This window comes from Chlamydotis macqueenii, chromosome 4, assembly GCF_036417535.1.
Source record: "Chlamydotis macqueenii isolate bChlMac1 chromosome 4, bChlMac1.mat, whole genome shotgun sequence".
In the NCBI taxonomy this organism is placed as follows: domain Eukaryota; kingdom Metazoa; phylum Chordata; class Aves; order Otidiformes; family Otididae; genus Chlamydotis; species Chlamydotis macqueenii.
In genome coordinates, this window is record NC_141559.1 from 37747103 (window position 1) to 37769714 (window position 22612).

The 22612-nt window shown below is 38.3% G+C and overlaps 1 protein-coding gene across 1 annotated transcript; it reads right to left on the reverse strand.

Moving 5' to 3' along the window:
• Positions 1-1591: 1591 nt before the first annotated feature.
• On the reverse strand, positions 1592-21560 carry ASIC5 (acid sensing ion channel subunit family member 5; the record flags this gene model as incomplete). Its single annotated transcript, XM_086747510.1, is given in 10 exon segments — positions 1592-1921; positions 2529-2620; positions 5415-5583; positions 8255-8311; positions 9307-9454; positions 10031-10180; positions 11164-11283; positions 12441-12672; positions 14438-14744; positions 21479-21560. Coding segments are annotated over 10 exon segments (1557 nt in total), but the record flags the coding sequence as incomplete, so codon positions are not given.
• Positions 21561-22612: the final 1052 nt, after the last annotated feature.

The following is a 22612-nucleotide window of genomic DNA, read 5'->3' on the forward strand; positions in this document are numbered from 1 at the left end:
CTGTTTTCAGAGGCCAATTCTAGAGGAAAAAAAAGTATTAAAGATACACTGTATAATTTCATTGTATAAACTTAAATTATCCTATTCTATTAACTCTCACATTTTAAAGTGATTATGCTGTTGTACTTAAAAGGAAGACAACACCTCCCTCCAGTGCACGCTTCTTGTTCTATGAGCTTTAGTGTGTGTGTGAAGGAGGGGTGAGGCAGGGGGAGAGTATCTACACATCTCTGGAAGCTAATTTAATCACCAAAGTCATTTTTAAAAACATAGGACTCTAAACCACTACTGCTCCATAGGCCCATACAGACATAGGAAAGCACAGAAGCTTTTCCGAACGCTTTTAAAGGAATAAAAGTTCAGGAAGCCTGATGACCAATGCCACAAAATTCTTTCTCTCGCTGATTTTTAGCACAACTTAGATGAGGCCTTTTATCATCTCTCATGATATTGAATGCTGAACTTGGCCTGCGTTTGCCCACTTGCTGTCCACTCATGGTTCTTGTGAGAGACTGTGTCGAATATTTGTCTCAACATTGTCGAAACATCAAACCACCACGCGAACAATGGTTTCCCGTTATCTTGCAAGCCAACTCCTGTTGTCTTGTGAACCTGAATGCAGAGCTGGTTCCGAGAAATCTAGCCCTACCCCGCCCTGCCCCGGTAATGGGCATGCATATCACTGCCAGGTGAGGGGTGCGGCTAGGAAAACCAGCTCTTGAAATACAATGAAAACAACCAATATAGAAAGTGGAACATTTTTCACCGGAATACACTTCTTCACTTTATTCATTCAACGGAATACACATCCATGGAACCGACATCGGGACGACCAACACCAGACGGATCGTCCCCCCATCGAGCGAACTGAACTGTCGGGACGCCGCAGCTCCGTGGTGGTAGCTATTACAACCGAAACTCTTTTCCCTCTTTCCATTCTTTCTCTCTTGCATTTACAAACTTCTTGGCGGGTTAATAAAGTTACCTGGCGCTTGACTCTGTTTTGAGTCTTAATCCTGTTCCCGAGAATACGAACAAAACCACGCTCCGGTGTGTGAGAGGTTGGTCCAGCCACCCCTAGCCTCCCAGACTCGTCTGAGGTCGGCTACAATGCAAGGGGTCCTTCCTCTCATCCAAAATCTGAACGTGACAGTTCTCTATAGTAATTGGTAGACTCATGAGATTTTATTAGGCACGCTCCTAATTCTGACAGGCAAAGATACGATTTCCTTCCCTGGAACATGTAACCTACTAGTAAGTACTTCATTGTTAATAAGGAATCTGCTTTTTCAGCATAGCAAACCACCTTTATGGTGGTTAAGAAACTTGCGTGTGTTAATTTGGCATGTATATTATTTCTTCTGACTCAAAATACAGAAGATAAAACTGGGTCAGAAATGCTAAATTGCATTGCACATCAATATTACTTGCTATACTACTTAAAAAATTGGTAATTCTTTAAAATAAAATTTTAGGTAAAGATTACATTTTTCTTTACACAACAAAGAAAGTGAGACCTTCTGAAGTTCATGCCTTAAAGTTATTTAGAGCAGTTAAATAGTTATAGGCAAAAAAAAAAACCAAGCCAAGCCAAAACAAAAACCAAGCAGGAAGAATAAGGAGTGCAGGGAAGGGAGCAATGCAAAACATTACTTTCTCCTTTGTATCTTAAAAAGGAAGAGATGTTGTGGAAACAGTTATTTTTGTGCTTTTACAGGCCACTAACATTCTTGTATTCCCTTCTTTTTTTCCTTGTGTGTTGGTTGGTTCTGGGATGGATTGTTCCATTGAGGCATTTCAGGAGCTTTCAATAGAAGAAAGATGCACATCCAACAGAAGTTAGTAAAAATATACTCGAGCAGTTCTATGATTGTAATCATACTGGCACCACAAAACAGTCCAAGCTGGCCACCTACATCAGCTGTAAAAGAAGGAGGTAAACGTGTCATCTTAAGCATTTGGTTTAGTCTAGCAAGCAAACAAATTCCTGCCGGGTTCAAGTGTTAAATAAATTCAATATACATAATCCATCACTTTAAGAAAACAGAATTAATTTTCTTAAGAATGTTTATTGGAGAAGACTGATGTGTTTCTGAAAATTCTAAATAAAGCAAGTAGAACACAACACGTCCTACTGTGAAACATATAATTAAAATATTCCCTACTTCTATGCCTTTTTAACTATTCTTTTACTTTTCTTCTGCCCTCCAAATCCTCTAAACTTGATGATTCTTGCAGTCCAGTTCTGCGTGTGCAGCTGTAAATTAGTGCCAAACTTAATTCTTACCCTCAGCTGCTGTCCATACTGCAGGTATGGAGAATGGAATGACAGGAGACTATAAAAAATGACCATGAGGCAGATATGATTATCACCATTATAGCATAAAAGATATTGCTTTTTGTTTAGAAGCCTGTCTAAGCTATGATGTGGGAGGGGAGAGAATAAAAAAAAAAAGTTTGCATGTTTTTTTTTTTATTTTTAGATTAATTATTAATCAGCAATAAATAAATATTAAACATTCACTTACCAAGCAACTCAGATATAGTCAAGGCCTTCTGCTGCTGTGTTATTTTGTAGCTCAGATCATGATATTTAATGTCAATACCCACAAGGTTCTGCCTAATGACAAATACATACAATATTACTTGAGGCAGTCAGGAGTGCTGTTCATTTTATCAACAGTTATCAGCATGGACCCAGCTCAGGGAGAGTGATGGCGTCTTTTAAGGAACAATTAGATGAGTGTTACCAAAATAAGTTTAATGACTGAAGGGGAAAAAAAAAAAAGTGTCCTAATAACAACACTTAGAACAGGAGCTTATCAGAGGAGCAGATCTTCAGGCTATGTTGCAAAAGTAACTCTAGATCTGTACTGTGAGGTAGACTTGTACTTTTTAAGGGTCACAGAGATAAGCTTGAGTGGAAGTGTCAAGCATCCTGACCTACAGCGGATATAGTGCTTGGAAGTGTAGTCTACCACTCTTGATTATGTGCAACTGCATATTTAATTGTGCTTATTTCAATGAGCATGTTTGTGCAGAAGAGCCCTTGTCCTATACTTGGATGTTTAGTTCTATCCTCTGCTAATAGCCTTCCTTCCCTAATTGTATTCTTGCCTGCTGGAAAAATGGAAGAGTAGGTAAATCTCAGTTGGAGCAAGACCTGTGGAATGGTTCAGTGTGAAGTAAAGAGCTCATCTTTATCATACGTCTACAGAAAGATTCTGCCTAACTCCTAAACAGAATAGAAACATAATAGTTGTGGAATAAATCAGACACAAAACCTGATTGAAAACATAATGGTGTGACCTTGAAGAATAAAAGTAGCAATTATTTTTCAGAAGTGTGAACAACTACAGATTTTGGGGTTGACGGTGATAATGAGCTCATTAACAATACTCATGAAAATAAAGTATTTGCAATTCAAAATAATCACTTCTGTCTCTTTGATATTTCTAAAACTCAGGGAGCACCGGGGAATAAAAATAGTCTTATTCTCATAACTTCTATAAATAATACTTCCCACCATTGTCAGGGAGTTGCTAGCACAAGTATCCAATAAATAGTTAACTATTCCCTTCTTACATCTTCAGAAATCAATAGATCTCTCTGTTTTATAGTTTAGAACACATACTCGTTAATACATGGGCAGGATTCCTATTGGTTAAGGCTTGGTAACAGGACAATGCTCTGTATTTTCACTTGCTAATTGAATAGCTTCTGCGTTGTGCATGATGTTTACAGACAATAAAATAATCAACAAAGACAAAATGTCCTCAAAGGATTAATATCTTTTGCATATAACAACAGGTTTAATTTTCATAATCTTCACTGAGGACAGACTTCTTAATAGTGTCTGTACTGACAGGACAAAGGGTAATGTTTTAAACTAAAAGAAAGTAGATTCAGACTAGATATAAGGGAAACATTTTTTACAGTGAGGGTGGTGAAGCACTGAAAGGTTGCCCAGAGAGGTGGTTGATGCCCCATCCCTGGAAACATTCAAGGCCAGGTTGGATGAGGCTCTAAGCAACCTGATCTGGTTGGAGGTGTCCCTGTGCCTTGCTGGGGGGTTGGACTTAGATGGCCTTTAAAGGTCCCTTCCAACTTGAGATCAATATAGTTCCTGTTCACGTATAAACATACGCAAACATTTGCAGACTGATGGCTTCAAGAGTGAGAAAACCAAAGTTGCTGAAACAATGATATACTTATTGATATTTGATTAGCCAATTTTTCTACAATTCTTTATAAAGATATTTTGATGTTGTGTATACTATGAGTTCATGTAGGACCTGTCTTAATGATTATTTGTACTGCTGACATCTGCGTCTGTGAGGAAGAGACAGTTCAGTCTATAAAACTGTATTAAATGCTGTTTGAAACTAGATTGTATCTTTCTAACAAAAAAAAAATCTGGAAATAATTCTATTTTTTTGATATATCGTGCTTGTGTTTGCAAGGAAATTTGGCATCAATTTATTATATTGTAACAGTAAGACATGTATGCTCTATTACAGCATAAGCATATATGATATCTCTTCTATGAATTTAACAGTATGCAGATTATGCAAAGGAGTATGTCAGCTCTGTGCTTCTACTGAGTGACGTAGCTCTATGCGTAACATAATTTCTAACACTGTTTCCTGGATAAAAGGTGTAGTCAATACTGTTGAGACACGTTCTCACACCAGAAGGTCTCTTCTCTTGGTTATAGACCTACTTTCTTTTGCTCTGTAGCGTTTTCAGTCACACAGATAGAACCATGCTATTTCACTCTCTGCTACCTCATGAGTTATTTTCTAAGTAACTTTTATAATGTAAATGGTGTTAATGACTTCTACTAACAATAGAAAAGATTATTAAACTTGTGACATTATTGCTATGATAAAACCTAGCTCTCCAGTGCTTATGAAGCTCCCTTTGGGAATGGGTTGACAGAAAGGAGAACTTTATATAACAACTTTACGTAGCATCTATTTAGGTGGTTCATTGACTGCAGCTGTGAAAGGGTGAAGATTTGTCTTCTCCATTAGATGGATTGCTGATGTCGATTGTGGATAGATTTGATATTCCTGCCCTTTCTTTATTCTTATTTGCAAAAATGGTTAAAAAAATGTTGTTATAAGAGGTCAATGCCAGAGAAGGCAATTGAAAATGTTACTCTTTAATTGCATATCTATTTTATGATATCCACAAGTCTTAGATGTATGTAAGTATATTTTATATACATATGAATATGTGTAAACCTTAACCAATTTTGTCTAAGAGATTGTTTTATTTCACATACAGCATTATTAATACCACACATAATAATATCTTCTTAAAATGTCATATTTACACCATACTCTCTATTAGTACACTTAAAAGTAACTGATAATTTCTTTATTAAACAAGGTGTTAAGCAAAATTACCTGATGTATTCTGGACTTTTCTTCAGTTTTGCAGAAAAGTATTTTATAGCTTTTTTTCCTCCAAAACTTGAATAGGTGACAGTTGTCGGATAATCTGTTTCTTCACATGGGACAGGGCAAGTGGAATTGTGGGTTCCTACTGTACATAATTCTTTTGTTTCTATATCATCTGAAATTTCAGAAGGAATTTACATAATGTTTCTAAAAAAGCACACAGTTTAAAAACTTTTAAAAAAACTTGCAGAATTACTTTTAACTGACTTTGATAAATGTATGGGTTAGTTATCCTGAGAACAGTGGGTACTTATCAGTTTTGAAGGAACATAGGTATTTGTAACCAGCATTTGGGAAACTGGTGCACATTAATAAGGAATGAGATTTTTTTTAGTCACTTTTTCCAAATGAATTCAGTATCTGTAAATCTTTCTGCTTTCATGAGGGCCTTATGTGCTTATTATTTCTCATCCACAGCAGGACAATAGAAGGCTTTCTATCTTCCATGCTAGCTTTCTGATTATGTACTATAGGTATATAATCATAGAATCATAGAATGGTTAGGGTTGGAAGGGACCTTCAAAGGTCATCTAGTCCAACCCCCCTGCAAGGAGCAGGGACATCCCCAACTAGATCAGGTTGCTCAGAGCCTCATCCAGCCTGGCCTTGAACGTTTCCACGGATGGGGCTTCCACCACCTCTCTGGGCAACCTGTTCCAGTGTTCTACAATTCGCATAGTAAAAAATTTTTTCTTAGTATCTAATCTAAGTCTACCTCCCTCTATTTTAAAACCATTACCCCTAGTCCTGTCGCAACAGGCCCTACTGAACAGCCTCTCCCCATCTTTCTTGTAGGCCCCCTTGAGATACTGGAAGGCCACTCTAAGGTCTCCCTGGAGCCTCCTCTCCTCCAGGCTGAACAGCCCCAACCCTCTCAGCCTGTCCTCATAGGAACAGTGCTCCAGCCCTCTTATCATCTTCGTGGCCCTCCTCTGGACCTTCTCCAACTGGTCCATGTCCTTCTTATGCTGGGGACTCCAGAACTGGATGCAGTACTCCAGGTGGGGTCTCACCAGGGTCTTGATGGTCTTGGTCTTGATGTCTTGATGTCTGCCTAGCTTATTTCAGTGCACAGAAACAGCTTCCAGAGCAATGCTCATTGTAGCTTGTTGTCATCTGGTAACTGCATAAAAATCTTGGTAAGCTAAGTTCACTTTACCTTAACTCCTGCCTGCCATTTGATAATTTGGCTTAAGACAGCTAAGAAGGGTTAGGGACAAGTTTATTTCTTCAAACACAGAAGAGAAGTTTCAAAATTCTGCAGGTCTGGCTGCTCATGGAAGTGGGGAGCCATTCCTCTGATGAGGCTCTAACAGAAAGAAATTGTGTAAAACTGGGAAAGCTGGAGAAAAATTCATGTAGAAGAAAAATAGTAAGGCATAAATATTTCTGAAAGCATAAGCCATCACCCAAAGCCATCTGGTAATCTGAGATGAGTACCCTATACCTTTGCTTGTGATGCTCTATTTGCCCTGGTGTGGTGGCAGCCATTGTTTCTGTTCTCTCTGTGTGTGGGCTTCTTGCTTTTGCAAACCCCAGGAGGAGATATCTCAGCCTGTTAGTTGATAATTTGAGGTACTCTCCAGTGATGCTGGGGTTGTGGATTTCATGCTGGATAGCCAGCTTTTCAAGTTCCTAAAATAAATTCTCTCACTAACAGTAGGTCCTGCAGATACTGGGTCAGTGTGCTGTCATTTGAGATTTTGTTATCAGATGTCTAATCTCTCCTGCACTGTAAAAGGAGCCTTAGCATCCAACTTGGGGGTCCTGGGGACCAGATACCTACAAGCCAGGTTCACCATTTACAGTACTGTGATGCCAGTTCCTTCTGGGATCCAGCTCTGAATCCCATCTATCTTTGATAGGACTTAGGGATCTTGTTTATTGCTCAGTGGTTTCTTTGAAACTTGGTCACAGAATATCCATTAAGTAAAATAATATATGTATTTCCACTATGATGGCTATAAAAGATCGTGATTGTCTAAAAAAGTGAACTTAGTGGAATCTATTTCAAAAGTGGAAAAATAGTCATTGTTCATAGTAGTAGATCTTGCCTGAATGTTGCATATACCTAATCAAAACAGAAATAACCCCCCACACAGGTCCCCCCAAACTTGTTAATCTACTTGGTATCTTAATCATCCATTCCTTTGGGAAGGGAAAGTCCCATTACACAGTAGAATGTAAAACAATTAAAAAGGAGACTTTCTGAAGTTCATGAAAAGTTACTTCTCAGATTACTATTTGCAATATTTTCCAGAAAAATCTGCTGTAATGACTTACAAATTTCATATCTACTGTGTGCAGTAGATTTCCATTGCTTATGGAAATGAATTACATTTGAACCACTTTGAAAAGACATAATTTGTTTTACTTTTGAAAAGATAAAATTTTAAAGTCCAGTGATTTTTTAAATTATATTTTCTGTCAGTTAGCAAACCTGTTATTACTGTGCTGTTCACTTTTTTTTTTTTTGTCGCAAACAAAAAGAATTCAGTATTGGAGCTAGAAGAATGATACAATGAAGATGCAAAAATGCAAGCCAGAGGCTTGATAACTGAAAACAGATTAATTGAACATTCTTCCATTTTAAAACATTTCTGGTTACTGAAATGAATTCTTATTTTTTTCTTTAATTGCCACCTATTTAATGCTTTGTCTGGTCTCTGTTTTCAGAATATTAAATGAACTGAGATGTACTCCGTTTCAGTACTACTTTTAATTGATATATATTGTCTACTATTTGGAATTGGCTTAGAATATATGAATATGAAGTTATTACTTACAGACTGCTGGATAAACACAATTGTAAAACTTCAGCAAATCACATTCTGTTCCATTTCCTTAAAAATAAAGAACAAACTTTAGGAACTTTGATTAACAATCTAACCTTTACCTCTGTTTGTACTAAACTGCAAAGTAATGTCACCAAAACCTCCTCACCACTTCATGTTTATCATTATACAACTGAGAAATCAGTTCAGTTGGGCACAGCACAGTTAAAAACACAAAAGGGGTACACAGGGAAAAGAGACAACAGACCAAGCCAGGACACTTGCTGTTGGAGCAAATATCTTTGTTATGTGTGCCAGCCAGAACTGCCTTTAAGCTTGTGCCTCATTCTTTGTGTTAGCTTGCTAAAGCCAGGAATTTGTTTTTCCTAGTGGAAATGACAAAACAAAGTAAGGTAGATGGGATATATGATTACACCCCATGTGTTTCAGCAAAAGTTTTGAACTTCATGCAAGAGCTGTTTGGAGACTTAAGGGGTAAGATAGCACCCTGAGCTAGCAGCAAAAATTTCAGATGGTCTCAGTTTCACCCCAGTTTTTTTCCCTGGCATGGAAGTATTGCATAGCAGTTTAGCAACAAAGAAGGCATTGCCCTCCTTCATCTGTCACTGTATAAAGCTCTCACCCCCGGTATGGGAGACCTAGACTTAACTTCCTTCTCAAAGCCCTTTCCATGAGTTTCCAGGACATTGCCAACCTCCTTTACAAGAGGTTGCCAAAAAAACAGGCTAGAGATTACTTGTTAATGGGTCTCCCTTGGTGAAAACATTCCACCTTGCCCTGAGGCATAATCTTTTCTTGCAAGTTTTTTTTTGTCTGTATCCTAAGAAGAGCTAATGACCCAAATGCTAGGTTTGGAGCCAACCAAATATCTTGCTTGTTTTCTCTGAATTAAAAAAAAAAAAAAAGACAAAGTTATGATTCTAATTAATCCTAGTTGTAGATAGTCCCTCAAGTATGTGCCCATCTCCTTTGCTGTTCAGTAATAGGCGAGGTCTCCTAGCAAGATGATCAGTGTATGATATGATGATATTCCTGAGAAATACCTGGAAGAATGAATGGCAAACAGCCACACCAGTCCTGTATGTACCGGGCTTTGCACTCCTGCAAGCAACCATTAGTACTATAAGTCTTGTGGTACTGAAGCTTTATATCAGGCTTGCACTCTCCCCATGGGTATTCTTGAATAATTGACTGTAGAGTAATAACAACAGAAGATACATTTTCTTTTGTCTCTGTGTTAAATTTAGATATTATTTTGTCACATTTTAAAGTGCTGAAGGAAGCCTGTTGAAGACATAAGCGGTAACATTGTGCTTTAATTGGAGGCAATTACAGTTCGTGCTTTTGGGATTATAAAATCATCTCTCTCGCGCAGCAAAAGTAGGACCTGATCAGACAGCCTGGTGCGGAACAGTAGTCCGCTCCACTTGGATTCCACTAGGAATCAGAGACAACCTTAATGGTAACAGAATGTGTTGATGGGGAAATGCTGTGGTGTCCTTGTACCACTATATGTTAGCGAGACTGTAAGATGTTAGGAAAGAAGGGCTGCCTTTAATAGATACAGATTATGAAGACCAATGACATAGTCCCCTTGCCCCCCTCCAGTAGTAATTTTGTTCATGTCCAGAGGAAATGTTATTTTTAGGACTCACTTTAGCATGATAAATATTTTAACTTCCAAAATGTCTAATTCATTTTCACGCTTCAGAAGAGAGTTAGAGACAGTAAAGACCAATATTTCCACTTGATGGACAAAGTCCTTACCTTCAGCTGGCGGATTGAGACCTGTGCATGCATGCCGACTGGTGTTAATAAACCTAAACCATCAAAGCGGGGAAGCTCTCTGGGTGAATGGATAACAAAAGTTATACCAGCATCAGTATAGCCAAGAGCAGGTTCATCAGTGAATTGTTCCTGATACAAAAAGAATTATTTAAAATAGTTTTGGCGTTGCTTACCATCTGAAGCTTTAGCTATATTTAAAATGGTGCTATGCTTTTTTTTTTTTATTAGGCCTTTTATCTCCAGTCACATTTTGGGCCATTTACAGAAAAGTATAGAAGTAAACTGACTTGAATTTCCTGTGTTGATTACCTCTGTGGGTTTTTGCCCAGTTACTATAAACCTTCAGGTTTTTTATTCTTTCTGTCATCTCCCAGTTTCAAAAGCAAGAAGGCATAAATGAACATTTACTCATAACTTGGATATTCATTCCTTTTACTTGCAACTACCCATCACATTTTAGCAAACTTTCCATTACTCTCTCCAGACCCTGTCACTTCTGTCTCATAATTCCTAGAGAATAAAAGTGAATGTCTAAGTCATTTATCAACCTAGATTTTAGGTTTTTTCGCTGATCTCACAAGGTGATATTCCCTGAATTTTCTGTCAAAATATTCTAAATAAGGTCAGAAACTATCTACAGTGAGTGCAAAGACCAGATTTTAGCTGGCATTGAGCACTTGCAGCTGCAGCTGCAGCAACTGAAATTCAGTACTACTTAGAAATTGGCACCACATGACCTTCCTTACTGGGCCTTTTATTAAAATGAAATCATGTTATCCCAAAGTGCTTGTAAAAATTAAATTACTGCTCTGATGACATGTGTTAATTGTAGGTGAAGTGCATATATATACATATATATGCTCACTTGCAACTTTCAGAACCATTTTACTGGGGACAGAGTCAATAATAATTCCAACTTTTAAAATCTGTATTAGATTTTTCCTTAAAAATGCTTTTCACTCAGAAATAGTCTTGATACAGAATTTTGTGCATGAAATTCTGAAGGTCAGTGTAAAACCAAAAAAAACCAGAAAACGAAAACCAAACCCAAACCAAACTAGTCATCTCTAAGTTATTACATGACTTGTTCATAATCATTAGGATAGTTTTACCTGTTGGACATCAAAAAGCAAATATAAGCCTCTTCCAGACAATGTCACTCTTCTTGCTGGAAGATCATTGTGATTAAAAGTAAAGCAGTTTCCATATTCAGTGAAAACATGTTCAAAATCCTTCAATAAAGAAAAACAGGGAAGACTAAAATGAAAGAAAGATCATTTGAAGTTTCCTTTAGTGAATGACAGTGCAAGAGGGGGACTATTGGGGTGTTTGGGTTTTGTTGTTTGTTTTTTTTTTTCCCCAAAGGCAGTGCTAAATATTATATTCAGAATAGTGTCAATTGATGGAAATATTAAAAAAAAAATTAATCCATTTCTATGGAAAATGAAGTTTAAAGGAGAAATTTCACATTGTTTATTAGCACTTATGAGCTGCTCAGAATCATTTAATGAGGCCCTGTTGTTTTTCTATACCTGTTACATTATATAGAAATTATATAGTCAAAATCAAATATTTAAATTTTTCCAGCAGATGTTTAGTGAAGACCATTTCAAAACTAAATGTCGTGTTACATATGGAAGTACAATATTTGCATATTTTCCAAAAGCCACCTCATCATTTAATATGACTGCATCTCATTGCTTTAGTTTTAGTTGTTAGTGCTAGTATCTTTCAGTTAGGAGAACTCTCCAATGCCTAACTTTAGAAGCTACAGCCTATCCAGAAATTAGATAAATCTGAAAAAATATAGGCCTGACTCTTCTGTTCACGTTTTCTATTTAAGTTGGGAATTGCTCCGTGGAAGAATTGACATAAAAATGGGATGGTCATAGTCTTTGGCTGTTGTCCAAAATTCCCAAATATGGGCTATTTTCACCTCATTAATTAGAATTCCTGGGGACTTTGCATATAGTTACCCTGGCTGTCCATATTCTTGACCTCAAGAACAAAACTGCATGGTCATGTCAAGCAAAAAACCATCCAAACTGACCTTCATCATAGGCCATTTATGGAAAAGGTTGTTAGATGCAGCCTGGAGGTATGACAGCTTTCAAAGGCTGCTCCCTGTGCAGAAGTGGCACTAGGCAGAGAGCAATTTAGACTGAAATTCCATTTTACAGCTCAGGGAGTCCAGCAGGTTGTCTCTGCTGTCAGTGGGAGAATTGGAATCCTCAGGGTGATTTAGAGCAGGGCTTTTTTTTTCCCCATTTGCTGACTGTAAAGGGAAAACAGGGCGAGCAGCTGGCAAAGCTGGATGTCTCAAGCTGAGTTGTGAGACTACATCCTCTATTACTCCATACTACTGTTTTAGTAAAATAAACACATTTACCTGTGGGTAACATGGCTTTCCAAAAAATTCACATTCTAGCAATGTACTGCTGTTCAGATAAAACCCATTTTTCCTTGTAAACTCTTTGATGCTGAAGTTCTGGTTTCCAAGAAGGAAATCATTTAGCTCTTGAGAAAATTTATCTTCCATAACAAATTTTTGGAGAGCTCCAGACACAATGTTCCAAATTAAAAAAATTATTTTGAGGTTGCTTACTGCGTGAGCTTGAAACCTGTCAGTGGGAAGGAGAAAGAATTGCTTGGCGTTCTGCAGGATTATAGGACTGATCTCAAGTCTGCTCTTGCCAAAACTGTGACACAATTTGTCTGTTCGCAAACTGTGATTCTTGCCCACCACTTTGATCTCTGCAACATGAATGAGCAATATAGTCTTTATTTCTAGGAAGGTATTTTCCATATCTGAAAACAGAAAATGGAAACCTTCCCATGGCTATTCTGGTCATCTGTCTTCCATCATTTAGAAAATTGATTTCTAAGTGTATTTGCAGTAATCTCATATACCTGCTTTATTAAGGCACTACACCCCAGTGTAGAGACTGTCTACCTTCCCATGAGCCATGTGGCTGGTGACACAGTGGTATAAACCAAGGGTGATCCTTACTCCTAGAATCCACTTGAACATCTCAAAAACACGATGAGACGTCGGAGGTGCTTTCTTGATGTACAGCATTGAATTCCTTCACTGAAGTAAACTAAGGATTTGCGGAACAGTTATAAGTTTGAAAAGAGAATAGATACAAATGAAACTACAATACTATATTCTTTAGAATTCCCATTTTATGTAATCGTGTTTTTAAAAATGTATCAGTGTATTTGTGTGATAGATCTTAATGCCTCAACTTAAGGAAGATTGGTGGGAACAACTGTTCACAACTGAATTTGAGTCAAAAAATAAAGACAAAGATAAATTGTGCCTCTTTGTCCTGCCAAAAAAAAAAAAAAAAATGGCTGCTAAAAACAGGAGGGAAGGATAAGTGCAGTGTGAACAACAACAGATGGATGTGGCAGCAAACTGTTACTTAGGTGGACAACTGCCATGCTCAGTAGCTGACTATTTACTTAAAATGGGTTGCCGCTATAGTTACAAGAAGTGAGCCATTTTTACAATAGGCAGCCCACTGTAATCAAGAGGGACTTCTATCTGCATAGCGTGTTGTGCAGTATAACCCAGGGTGGCTTTGTGCAGGGCAGTGGGAAGGAGGCACAGTGAGGCAGAACAGCTCCAGATGTTTGAGACTTGGACTTCTGGCTGATTCTGCCAGCAAAAGGTAGAATGTAAGAAAACTTACGTTCCTGAGAAAACAACGTGGGTAAAATTTCTATATTTCTGAAACTGCTTCTAAATTATATATTTGCCTTAAAAATCCGGCTGTAGGTTTATTACAGTATTTTCAAAGTGGCTGCATCTGAATCTTGGCCATTATCTTCAAATGTAGAAATCTGTAGTGAAGTTCCTGCTTACACACATGACTTCCAAACAATCCAAATGCTTCCCTCCTGCAAATCCCACTGACATAAGCTAGAACCATAAAGGCAGAGCACCCTTGGAAAAAAAAGTATCTACTTTGCCTAAGACTTCTACGTTTGTATGATGTTTTTATTTGAATCTCTGTTTGCAAATCTTGTCTTTTATTTTTAACTTGGATGTGACTGATAACTGTCCCTTAGTTACACTGTACAAGCATACATAGAACAACAACACCAGAGAGATTTTTCTACTCCAACTTATGTTTTGAAACTTAAAAATCTGTAGTGCAGTTGTTCATCTGAAGGAGGGGGAAGATTAAAAGAACAACCTCCCTTCCTTGATTCTCATATTTTCCTCTTAATTTAGACCTCATGGTGGTGTGGAAGACATGCCCTTCAGAGCCATATTTTCCTTGTTTTGTGTGATTTGTTCAAGAAATTGTTGAACATGACTGCTTTCAGCTAAGGAGGTGTTGCCTCTCAAGACCAAATAACAAACATAACTTTTACCTGTTCAAGTTGCAAAAAGTCACAGCAGGGAATTTGACATTTTCCACATACTGAACTACCACTGTGGTTGTGGTTGGCCAGCTGAAGTAGTAGACGAAGCGACTGCAGATTTGCCAAATAACAATGGCAAGGCAGCCTGTGACTACTAACAGCCACAGCACTTTGCGAGTCTTACTCTGCGTTTGGACAATTTTATGCACTCCATGAAACGAAGTGGATGAGGCAAACTCCTGATGATACTTCCTTCTGTCTTCCAAACATGGCAGCAGTTTCTTTATTAAGTACAGTCGTGTCTTTTCCAATATTCCTTAGCAGTGAAGAAAGTGAAAACACTTTTGTTTTAAATTAGCATTTAAATGGCACTTAAGAAAAGAAACCATGTAATTCTGATACTGGAAAGCAATTGTAAAAGTCTCTTTAATTGTAAATTCTCTTTAAGTAGTGAACTTGCTTCTGAGGACGGTCTAGAGCCCTGGAGGAGTTGTGTGCTCAGAGATCAGCTCGGTGCTGCCTGAGAACAGACTATACCTTGCAGTATTTTAAGTGCTTTAGTATAAAAGAAAAGTTCTACATCTATGGAAAAAGTTGGGTTTTAACATACCTCAGTGATCTAAAACAACAAGTTGTTGTAAGCCTATTGTAAAAAGCTTATGATATGGAATGCTATGAAAGGGAATTTCACTCTTTCATTACGAAATATTTCTGGATAAAACTTGAAAGGTTACACATTCAAAAGGAAATCTACTCTCTTTTATTTAGGTTTGTATGAGTTTGTTTCCATAACTTTGAAACAGGAATGTTTTTAGTTTTCATTTACCCTATGGTTTCTACAAGTGATGTTAAAAAAAAAAAAGTCATTAAAATTGTGTTAGCTTTATTCTAAATGCATAAAGAACCAGTAAATAGAGATTTTTCCTCACTTTTTAAGTGTACTATTTCTTTTTCTACAAACTTTTTTTTGTTTCTCCCTTCTTTATATCTCAAAAATGTACATTACTGCTATTTTTGGACAAGTTTGTGAGAGGCAGGAGAAAAATTTTCTCGTTTTTGTTGTTAGTTCTGAAAAAAAAAAAATACCAAAATGTAACAGAACTCTTGATAAAGCACTCTAATATGTCTAGTCACATACCTTTAGCATCTGATTGAATGAATCTCCCAAGTTGCTCCATGAGGCTGTACTTATTTCAGTAAGGAAGGAATGGATCAGTAAGCTGCCTTATCACTGTGATCATTGCCAGGTAGTGGCTTTTATAGAAAACTAAATGGGAGGTGATAGGCAATGGCACGTAACACTGGGCAATTTACCTGCCGAGGTTGCTATGTTTTGACTTTAAATAACATGGTCTGCAATGTAAAAGAGAAGATTAGTTTTATGACAGGATCAGATGTGCCTATTTATATATATTTCAAGTACATATTATACCACTAATAGTGGAAGTGCAGGCTTGTCTTGTGTGTTTCAGCACTTTTTTTTTCATAATTTTTCCTTTTCTTTTGAAAAGACCAGTCATCTTTGGTGCTCAGAACTGAATAGGTTCTCTTTAAGTAGATAAGAAGCCCTTCCTGCTCTGGAGGGCAATAAATGTCTACCACTAGGTTCCCAGCAGCAGCAGGATGCAGTTCATCCACACTTTGAATGGCTGTCTTCATAATCAGCTCCAGATTTCATGTTATTGTGGGCTTTAACAAAAATGAGCTGTTATTCCTGAGAACTAAGCCTGTGGGCGAGGATGAAAATGCACGCAGAGTCAATCATTCCAGTAACTCCTTATGAAAAAAGACAGAAACTGTTTTTGTCTTAGATATGTGGTATGATCTTGTTTGAAATTTGTTTCAAGGAAAGAGCATCTAATAAAAGGCAATAGAAAATACTAGAAAATTCAGACCTGCGATGGGCTTGATTAATGCTTTAGGAAAAAAAAAAAACACCCAACCTTCACATTCCCTCTCTGATCAGCAGGGGATGGGAACGGCTGCTGCTTCTTTCATGCACTCTCTTAGTCACGGTCCAGTTGATCGCCCACAGCGTTCTTGGGTTCCTAGGTGTATTAGCTTGGTCCTCGTTGTCTAGTTGTTTGCTGACTCTTTTCTGGCCGTGTTGTTTGAGCTGTGACCAGCGATGTAAAGCACTGAACTCCACTCAGTCATTTCCCTGTGACAAGCAGAAGATTTCTGTGTTCAGCTTCTTGGAAATCCCAGCTCAGTCTGTCATTTTTGCCTCACAGATGAGTCTCTCTGCCGGGGCATTGCACAGCACTTATGTGCATGCAAGCAGCAAAGTGCTTAACAGTAAACTGTTTTTCAACATCTGTATGTAACTCAGCCATATCTACTGCAGTACCAGGCAGTTATTTGTAGACCCGTTGAGTCTTATTAGCACAAACCATTCTAATTCACAGTACCCAGACAACATCTCTTGCTTGAGTTGCTTGAGTTCTTAAAGCAAATTATGTCAGTCTTTTATACCGCTATGTGCACACAATTAAGAAATAAATCCTGTAATTTGCTCTCTACACAGCAAATATGATTAATCTGGTTTGTTTTTTTTTTTAAATTCTGTGAGTTACTTAGTTGCTAATTCAGTGGTTCTTTGTCTTACAAAGGATCTTTATACTTATGTAATACTTCAGATGAACATGGCTTGTGTTCTTTTGTATTTTACAAAAGAAATTAACTTTTCGGTTTTTTTTTTTTTTGTTCTATGGTTGTTTTAATTATTAAGCAAACACTAGAGGGCGAAGATCAACCATCTTATATTTGTTAATCTTTCCCAAATCATAGAATCATAGAATAGTTTGGGTTGGAAGCGACCTTTAAAGGCCATCTAGTCCAACCCCCCTGGCAAGGAGCAGGGACACCTCCAACCAGATCAGGTTGCTCAGAGCCCCGACCAACCTGGCCTTGAACATTTCCAGGGATGGGGCATCCACCATCTCTCTGGGCAACCTGTTCTAGTGTTCTACCACCCTCACTGTAAATTTTTTTTTTCCTTATATCAAGTCTGAATCTGCCTTCCTTTATTTTAAAACCATTACCCCTTGTCCTGTCACAACAGGCCCTGCTAAAAAGTTTCTCCCTATCTTTCCTATAAGTCCCCTTTAGGTACTGGAAGACCACTATAAGGTCTCACTGGAGCCTTCTCTTCTCCAGGCTGAACAACCCCAACCCTCTCAACCTGTCCTCATAGGAGAGGTGCTGCAGCCCTCTGATCATCTTCCTGATCCTCCTCTGGACTCGCTCCAACAGTTGATGACAGAGGTGGTCACGATTTTTTGTATTCATACGTATTGTAAATTCTGTACTCAAAATATTATTAGAAGTCATTCTTCGGTGCTTTTCAGTCCTTCTCTTATGGTGCTAAATTAAAAAAAAAATGCTGTAGCTAGCATAACTATGTAGGTATTTGCTGAGACAAATAGATAATGTGTTTCTGGTGAAGTTATTTCTTTATAGCCTAGTTGTAGCGAAATGTCTTCTAGGAATTCTTTTGCACTGCTGAGAGAAAATACATATATACATACACACACAAGTATGTATTCAGTGCATATTTAGCTTTCATTGGACTTTTTTTTTTTCCCACAAAATGTCCAAGTGTTTCCTTCCAACTTCTGTTTCATTGCATTATGCTCTGTAAGTGCTTTATCAACATTAATATTTCTTATAATTTTTTGCTTAGCTCTTTTTTTTTTAATAGAAGCATCTCAAATATTATCTCATTTTAAGACAGAGCAAGTAATGCATTTGATAATACAGTAGATTGCAAATAGTTACACTCAAGTCATACAAAAAATATTAGCAAAAAAGGAAAAACAGAGCAGAAGAAAAAGGAAGTGACCACTATCTGGGCTGTTGTAATGCATTGTTATTGCCATTTCATGTCAAATGCTGAGATGTGTGGAAAATGGTAACTAATTGTATATGCAAGCATCTATCTTGCTCCTTCCTTCAAAGCAGGTATGCCAGTGGATTCAGCAATGGTGGGGGCAGGAGGGAGCTGCAGAAGAAAGGGCTCAAAAAGAGTCTGAGGACTTATTTGGTCTGTCTCTGCATTGAGGCAGAATCAGCTGTGGAGAAATTATAAGCCCTTATCAATGTTTTCTAGTGTTCTATGGATACTAGAAACTTCTTTATTTTTTGTTTTCTGGTGTCTCTGTTATCTTGCCATAATTTAAACTGGTTATTCATTTTCCTGTTCCCTTGTATATGGAAAATTGTTTATTACGCTTCTGTTTGAAGGAAAGGTATTTATCACTTTTCCCCCACAATCTCCTCTTAGTTATGCAGGTCAAATATAATTCTTCCCATCTCTCTTAATGGGCCATATTTTCTACATCAAACGTTTGTTGTTCTTGCCATTCTTTTCTGAGCCCTTTCCAGGTGGTCTTCATCTTTCTTGAAGAGTGATGCCCAGGATATAATACAGCAGACAAATTCTTTCTCATCTGGATGGAGAGGAGGGTTTCCATGCCATGTAGAAAGTTTCTGTTTAAAATTTCCAGTATAAAATTTGCTCTTTTCACAATTTTGCCTTTTGTTGCTTAATATGTTATTTCTGAATAACTGGAACATCCAGATAATTTCTAATGAATTTCTTATTTGCTAGTCTGGTTATCACAGCTACTCTTTGCATCATTGAAGCCACGCATTATTTATTTCAGTGCATTAAGATAATTTTGAATTCTAAGCCCCATCTGGCAGCATGCTATTATACCTTCCAGGCTGTTCTTGTTTGTCAATTTAAAAAGTGTACAACCTCTTCTGTTATCCAAGCCATATTATTATATGATAATACTGAATAGCATCAGATTAGCAAATCGTTATCAGCGTTTGTCCTGAACCAGCCCTTTGCACCTGCTAGCCAGCTGTATTGTGGAGTAAACAGCAGCACGAACCAAGCCATGTGGAGGCACAGGAGTAGTTCATGGCTCCAGATTTCGACTTCACTGTACCTGACCGGTCACCGGGATTCAGGTGTTTGGGAGGGGAAAAACCAAAGCCTTCCTACACTAAAGAATTGCACCTTGCAATGTGTGGCTGCAAGGCATCAAAAGAGGAGAGGTTTGCCTTGGGACAATGCTGTGGCCTCTATGTAAGATATGTTGTTTTTCCTAAGTTTATAGTTTCAGCTGATATTGATACATTTTATGGATGAAAGGAGGAAGTTTTTGCAACGACAGTGAAAGAACACTTTCTCCATACTTGGGAAATAATTATCAGTCAGAACATGAGGGAGATAAATTGTTCCTCTGGGACAATTCAGAGAGCAGGCTGCTTACCCTTCAGAGCACAAACAGCAGACCATCAGCTGAAGCACAATCAGCGTGAGTGCTGTATGTTTAGAAAATACAGATGTAGGAGGAACTGGTGGTAATCTAAGAAGAGTTCCTTTTTAAGCACATCTTAGGGCGGAGATTAACAGGGTCGGAAACTGTGCAATGTGAAAGCAATTCTGCTGCGTTCTGCTGAGCCACAAATGATAGAGAGCAGGGAGAGGATGGTGCTGGGACGTGTGGAATGTAAATGAAAGTTAAAGGTATGTTGGGAAGTGACGACACAGTTCTTGTATTTAAGAAGTAGAACAAATACAATATTTTTTTTTTTTTAAATAAAATCCTTGCGGCACTATCTCTTCTCTTTGTTTGTAGTTTGCAAGACCTTGAGCTCTGTTCCTCCCCCAGGTACAAATGTCCGATTGGATTATTAATATTGCATCAACTTTAAGCTTGTTTGTTTTAGCCTTGAGTCACTAAGTTTTATTTTTCTTAAAACCAACTGTTCATTTCAAATGCTAATTCAATAGCAAATCCAGTTCTGAAAATCACAAAATACTCATTTGAGCAGAGGACATGTTTTGGTGCCAAGTTTATCTTCTCTTCCCCTTCCTTTTATGTGTATTTATCCACCTGTCTATCTTGTTATATTACTAAATTGGCTGGGGAAGTGATTTTTTGTTCAGTGCTTCTACCGCAGCCAGCACAGTGAGGCTCTGGCTTAGGCTACTGGGCACTTCACCTGTGTAATCTGAGTTGCACCTTGTCAACCTACCAGTAACTGCTGTACTGCATTTCCCTATTATAGTTGTGGGGTTGTCCACGAGACAAATTCTTTCATTGCTATAATTTTATGGAGCAAACCACCCTCACATGCATGCATCAAAAAGATATTTGCCTTTGGAATGCTTCATCTCAAAAAGGTCACAACAGACCTGCACAAGTGCGGAAAAGAGTGTCTGTGACTACAAAGGTGTAGTACAGTTATTTGTCATAAGCTCGTAAGCTGTGACTTAGTACCAAATGGAAAGTAAAATTACTTGATTACTCAGCAGGAAGTTTGAAACTAGCATAGGGAAATACTCTTTCACAGGATATGCACTTCAGTTGTGGAATTTATTGCTGCAGGCTGTGGATTCAGGGAAGAAGAGTTATTAAATGCAAGCACACAGGTATTTTAGGAGGTCCTGGGCTATCAACATTGGAAAGTTAGATGGATATACTGGAGAAATTATCTCACTGTAAGCTTGCTTTTTAGGGCTTTTTTTTTTTTAGATTTTTTGTTTGCTTGTTTGTTTGATTGTGTGTTTTGTTCTAATAGCTTTTCCTAAGACATCTGCTACTTTCTAGTAGAAACTCTTCAGTGTGGCATGACCTACTTGGATCTTTTATTCAACTCACTGCAGCCACTGTTACATAAGTAGAAGCGGTTGTGCTGGCTAACTCCTAGTCCGTAACCCTGGGACAATAGTGTTGGGAAGTTTCAAGCGTCACTTGTTTGTAGCCAGAAGGTCTCCAAGCTCTTTTTTCAAGTTAATGAACGTTGGAAAAACAAATTGATCTGTGATGATTTTGTAATCAGAATGAGAGTTTAAGCAGAAGAATGGGTGACACTGTCCAAACAATTTGTGCGTGCATTTTTTCTTCTCTGTAAGTGATTTCATGTAGGACAACTTAAGATATGGCTTGGGTGAACAGATCACTTCTAATTTAACAGGAGAGAAGACTCTTGTTGGATTCATGACAATAGTAGGAGGTAGTTCTTTCTTACCTGTCCTTATCAGACTGATGTTTTAAACATAGAGCCCCACACAATAAGAACATGCAGACTCTTGGCTCCAGCTGTATCTACAAAATATACAATCATAGAATAGTTAGAGTTGGAAGGGACCTTCAAAGGTCATCTAGTCCACCACCCCCCCCACCCCCCCCCCACAAGGAGCAGGGACATCTTCAACTAGATCAGGTTGCTTAGAGCCCTGTCCAATCTGGCCTTGAATGTTTCCAGGGATGAGGCATCCACCACCTCTCTGGGCAACCTGTTCCAGTGTTCTACCACTCTTATTGTAAAATTTTTTTTCCTAATATCTGATCTGAATCTACCTCCCTCTATTTTAAAATGATTAGCCCTCATCCTATTGCAACAGGCCCTACTGAAGTGTTTCTCCATGTCTTTCCTGTAGGGCCCCTTTAGGTACTGGAAGGCCACTCTAAGGTCTCCCCGGAACTTTCTCTTCTCCAGGCTCAACAGCCCCAATTCTCTCAGCCTGTCCTCACAGGAGACGTGCTGTAGCCTTCTGATCATCTTTGTGGCCTCCTCTGGCCCCTCTCCAACTAGTCCACATCCTTCTTATGTTGGGGGCCGCAGAGCTGGACGCAGTACTCCAGGTGGGGTCTCACGAGAGCAGAGTACAGGTCTCCTCTGCCTTACATCAAAATTCCCCTTGCCTAGGCTAGAGGGAGGCTCCCTTTTTGCCCATATGAATCAAGTCTCGCAGTCCAAGTAAATTCAGTTTGTCTCTGCTCTGCAACCCTGTTGCAGCTGAGATGAGCAAAGCTAGCCCAGCCAGCCCATGTCTACCTGGGGAAGGAGAAGTAAACAGAAAGGGGGATGAGGTTGGATTAAGAAGAGTGCTTAACAATTCCCATTCTTGGTCATGAAGACCATGACAGGCCACAGAGTGCATTCTGGGAAGCTGTGGGGTTTTTTTCTGCTGTGTTTAATTGTTTGTCTTGTATTCAGCCCAGTCACGAAACAGAACATTCTCACTGTCTATGGAAGGTTAGAGTCCTCTGATATGTTTCTGGAATGAACAGAAGTATTTCTGTCCAACTTTCATGCTTCAAAAGTAAACAAATAACGAAATAAAAGCTCAAGGGCACACACACACTCTTGGTTTCATAG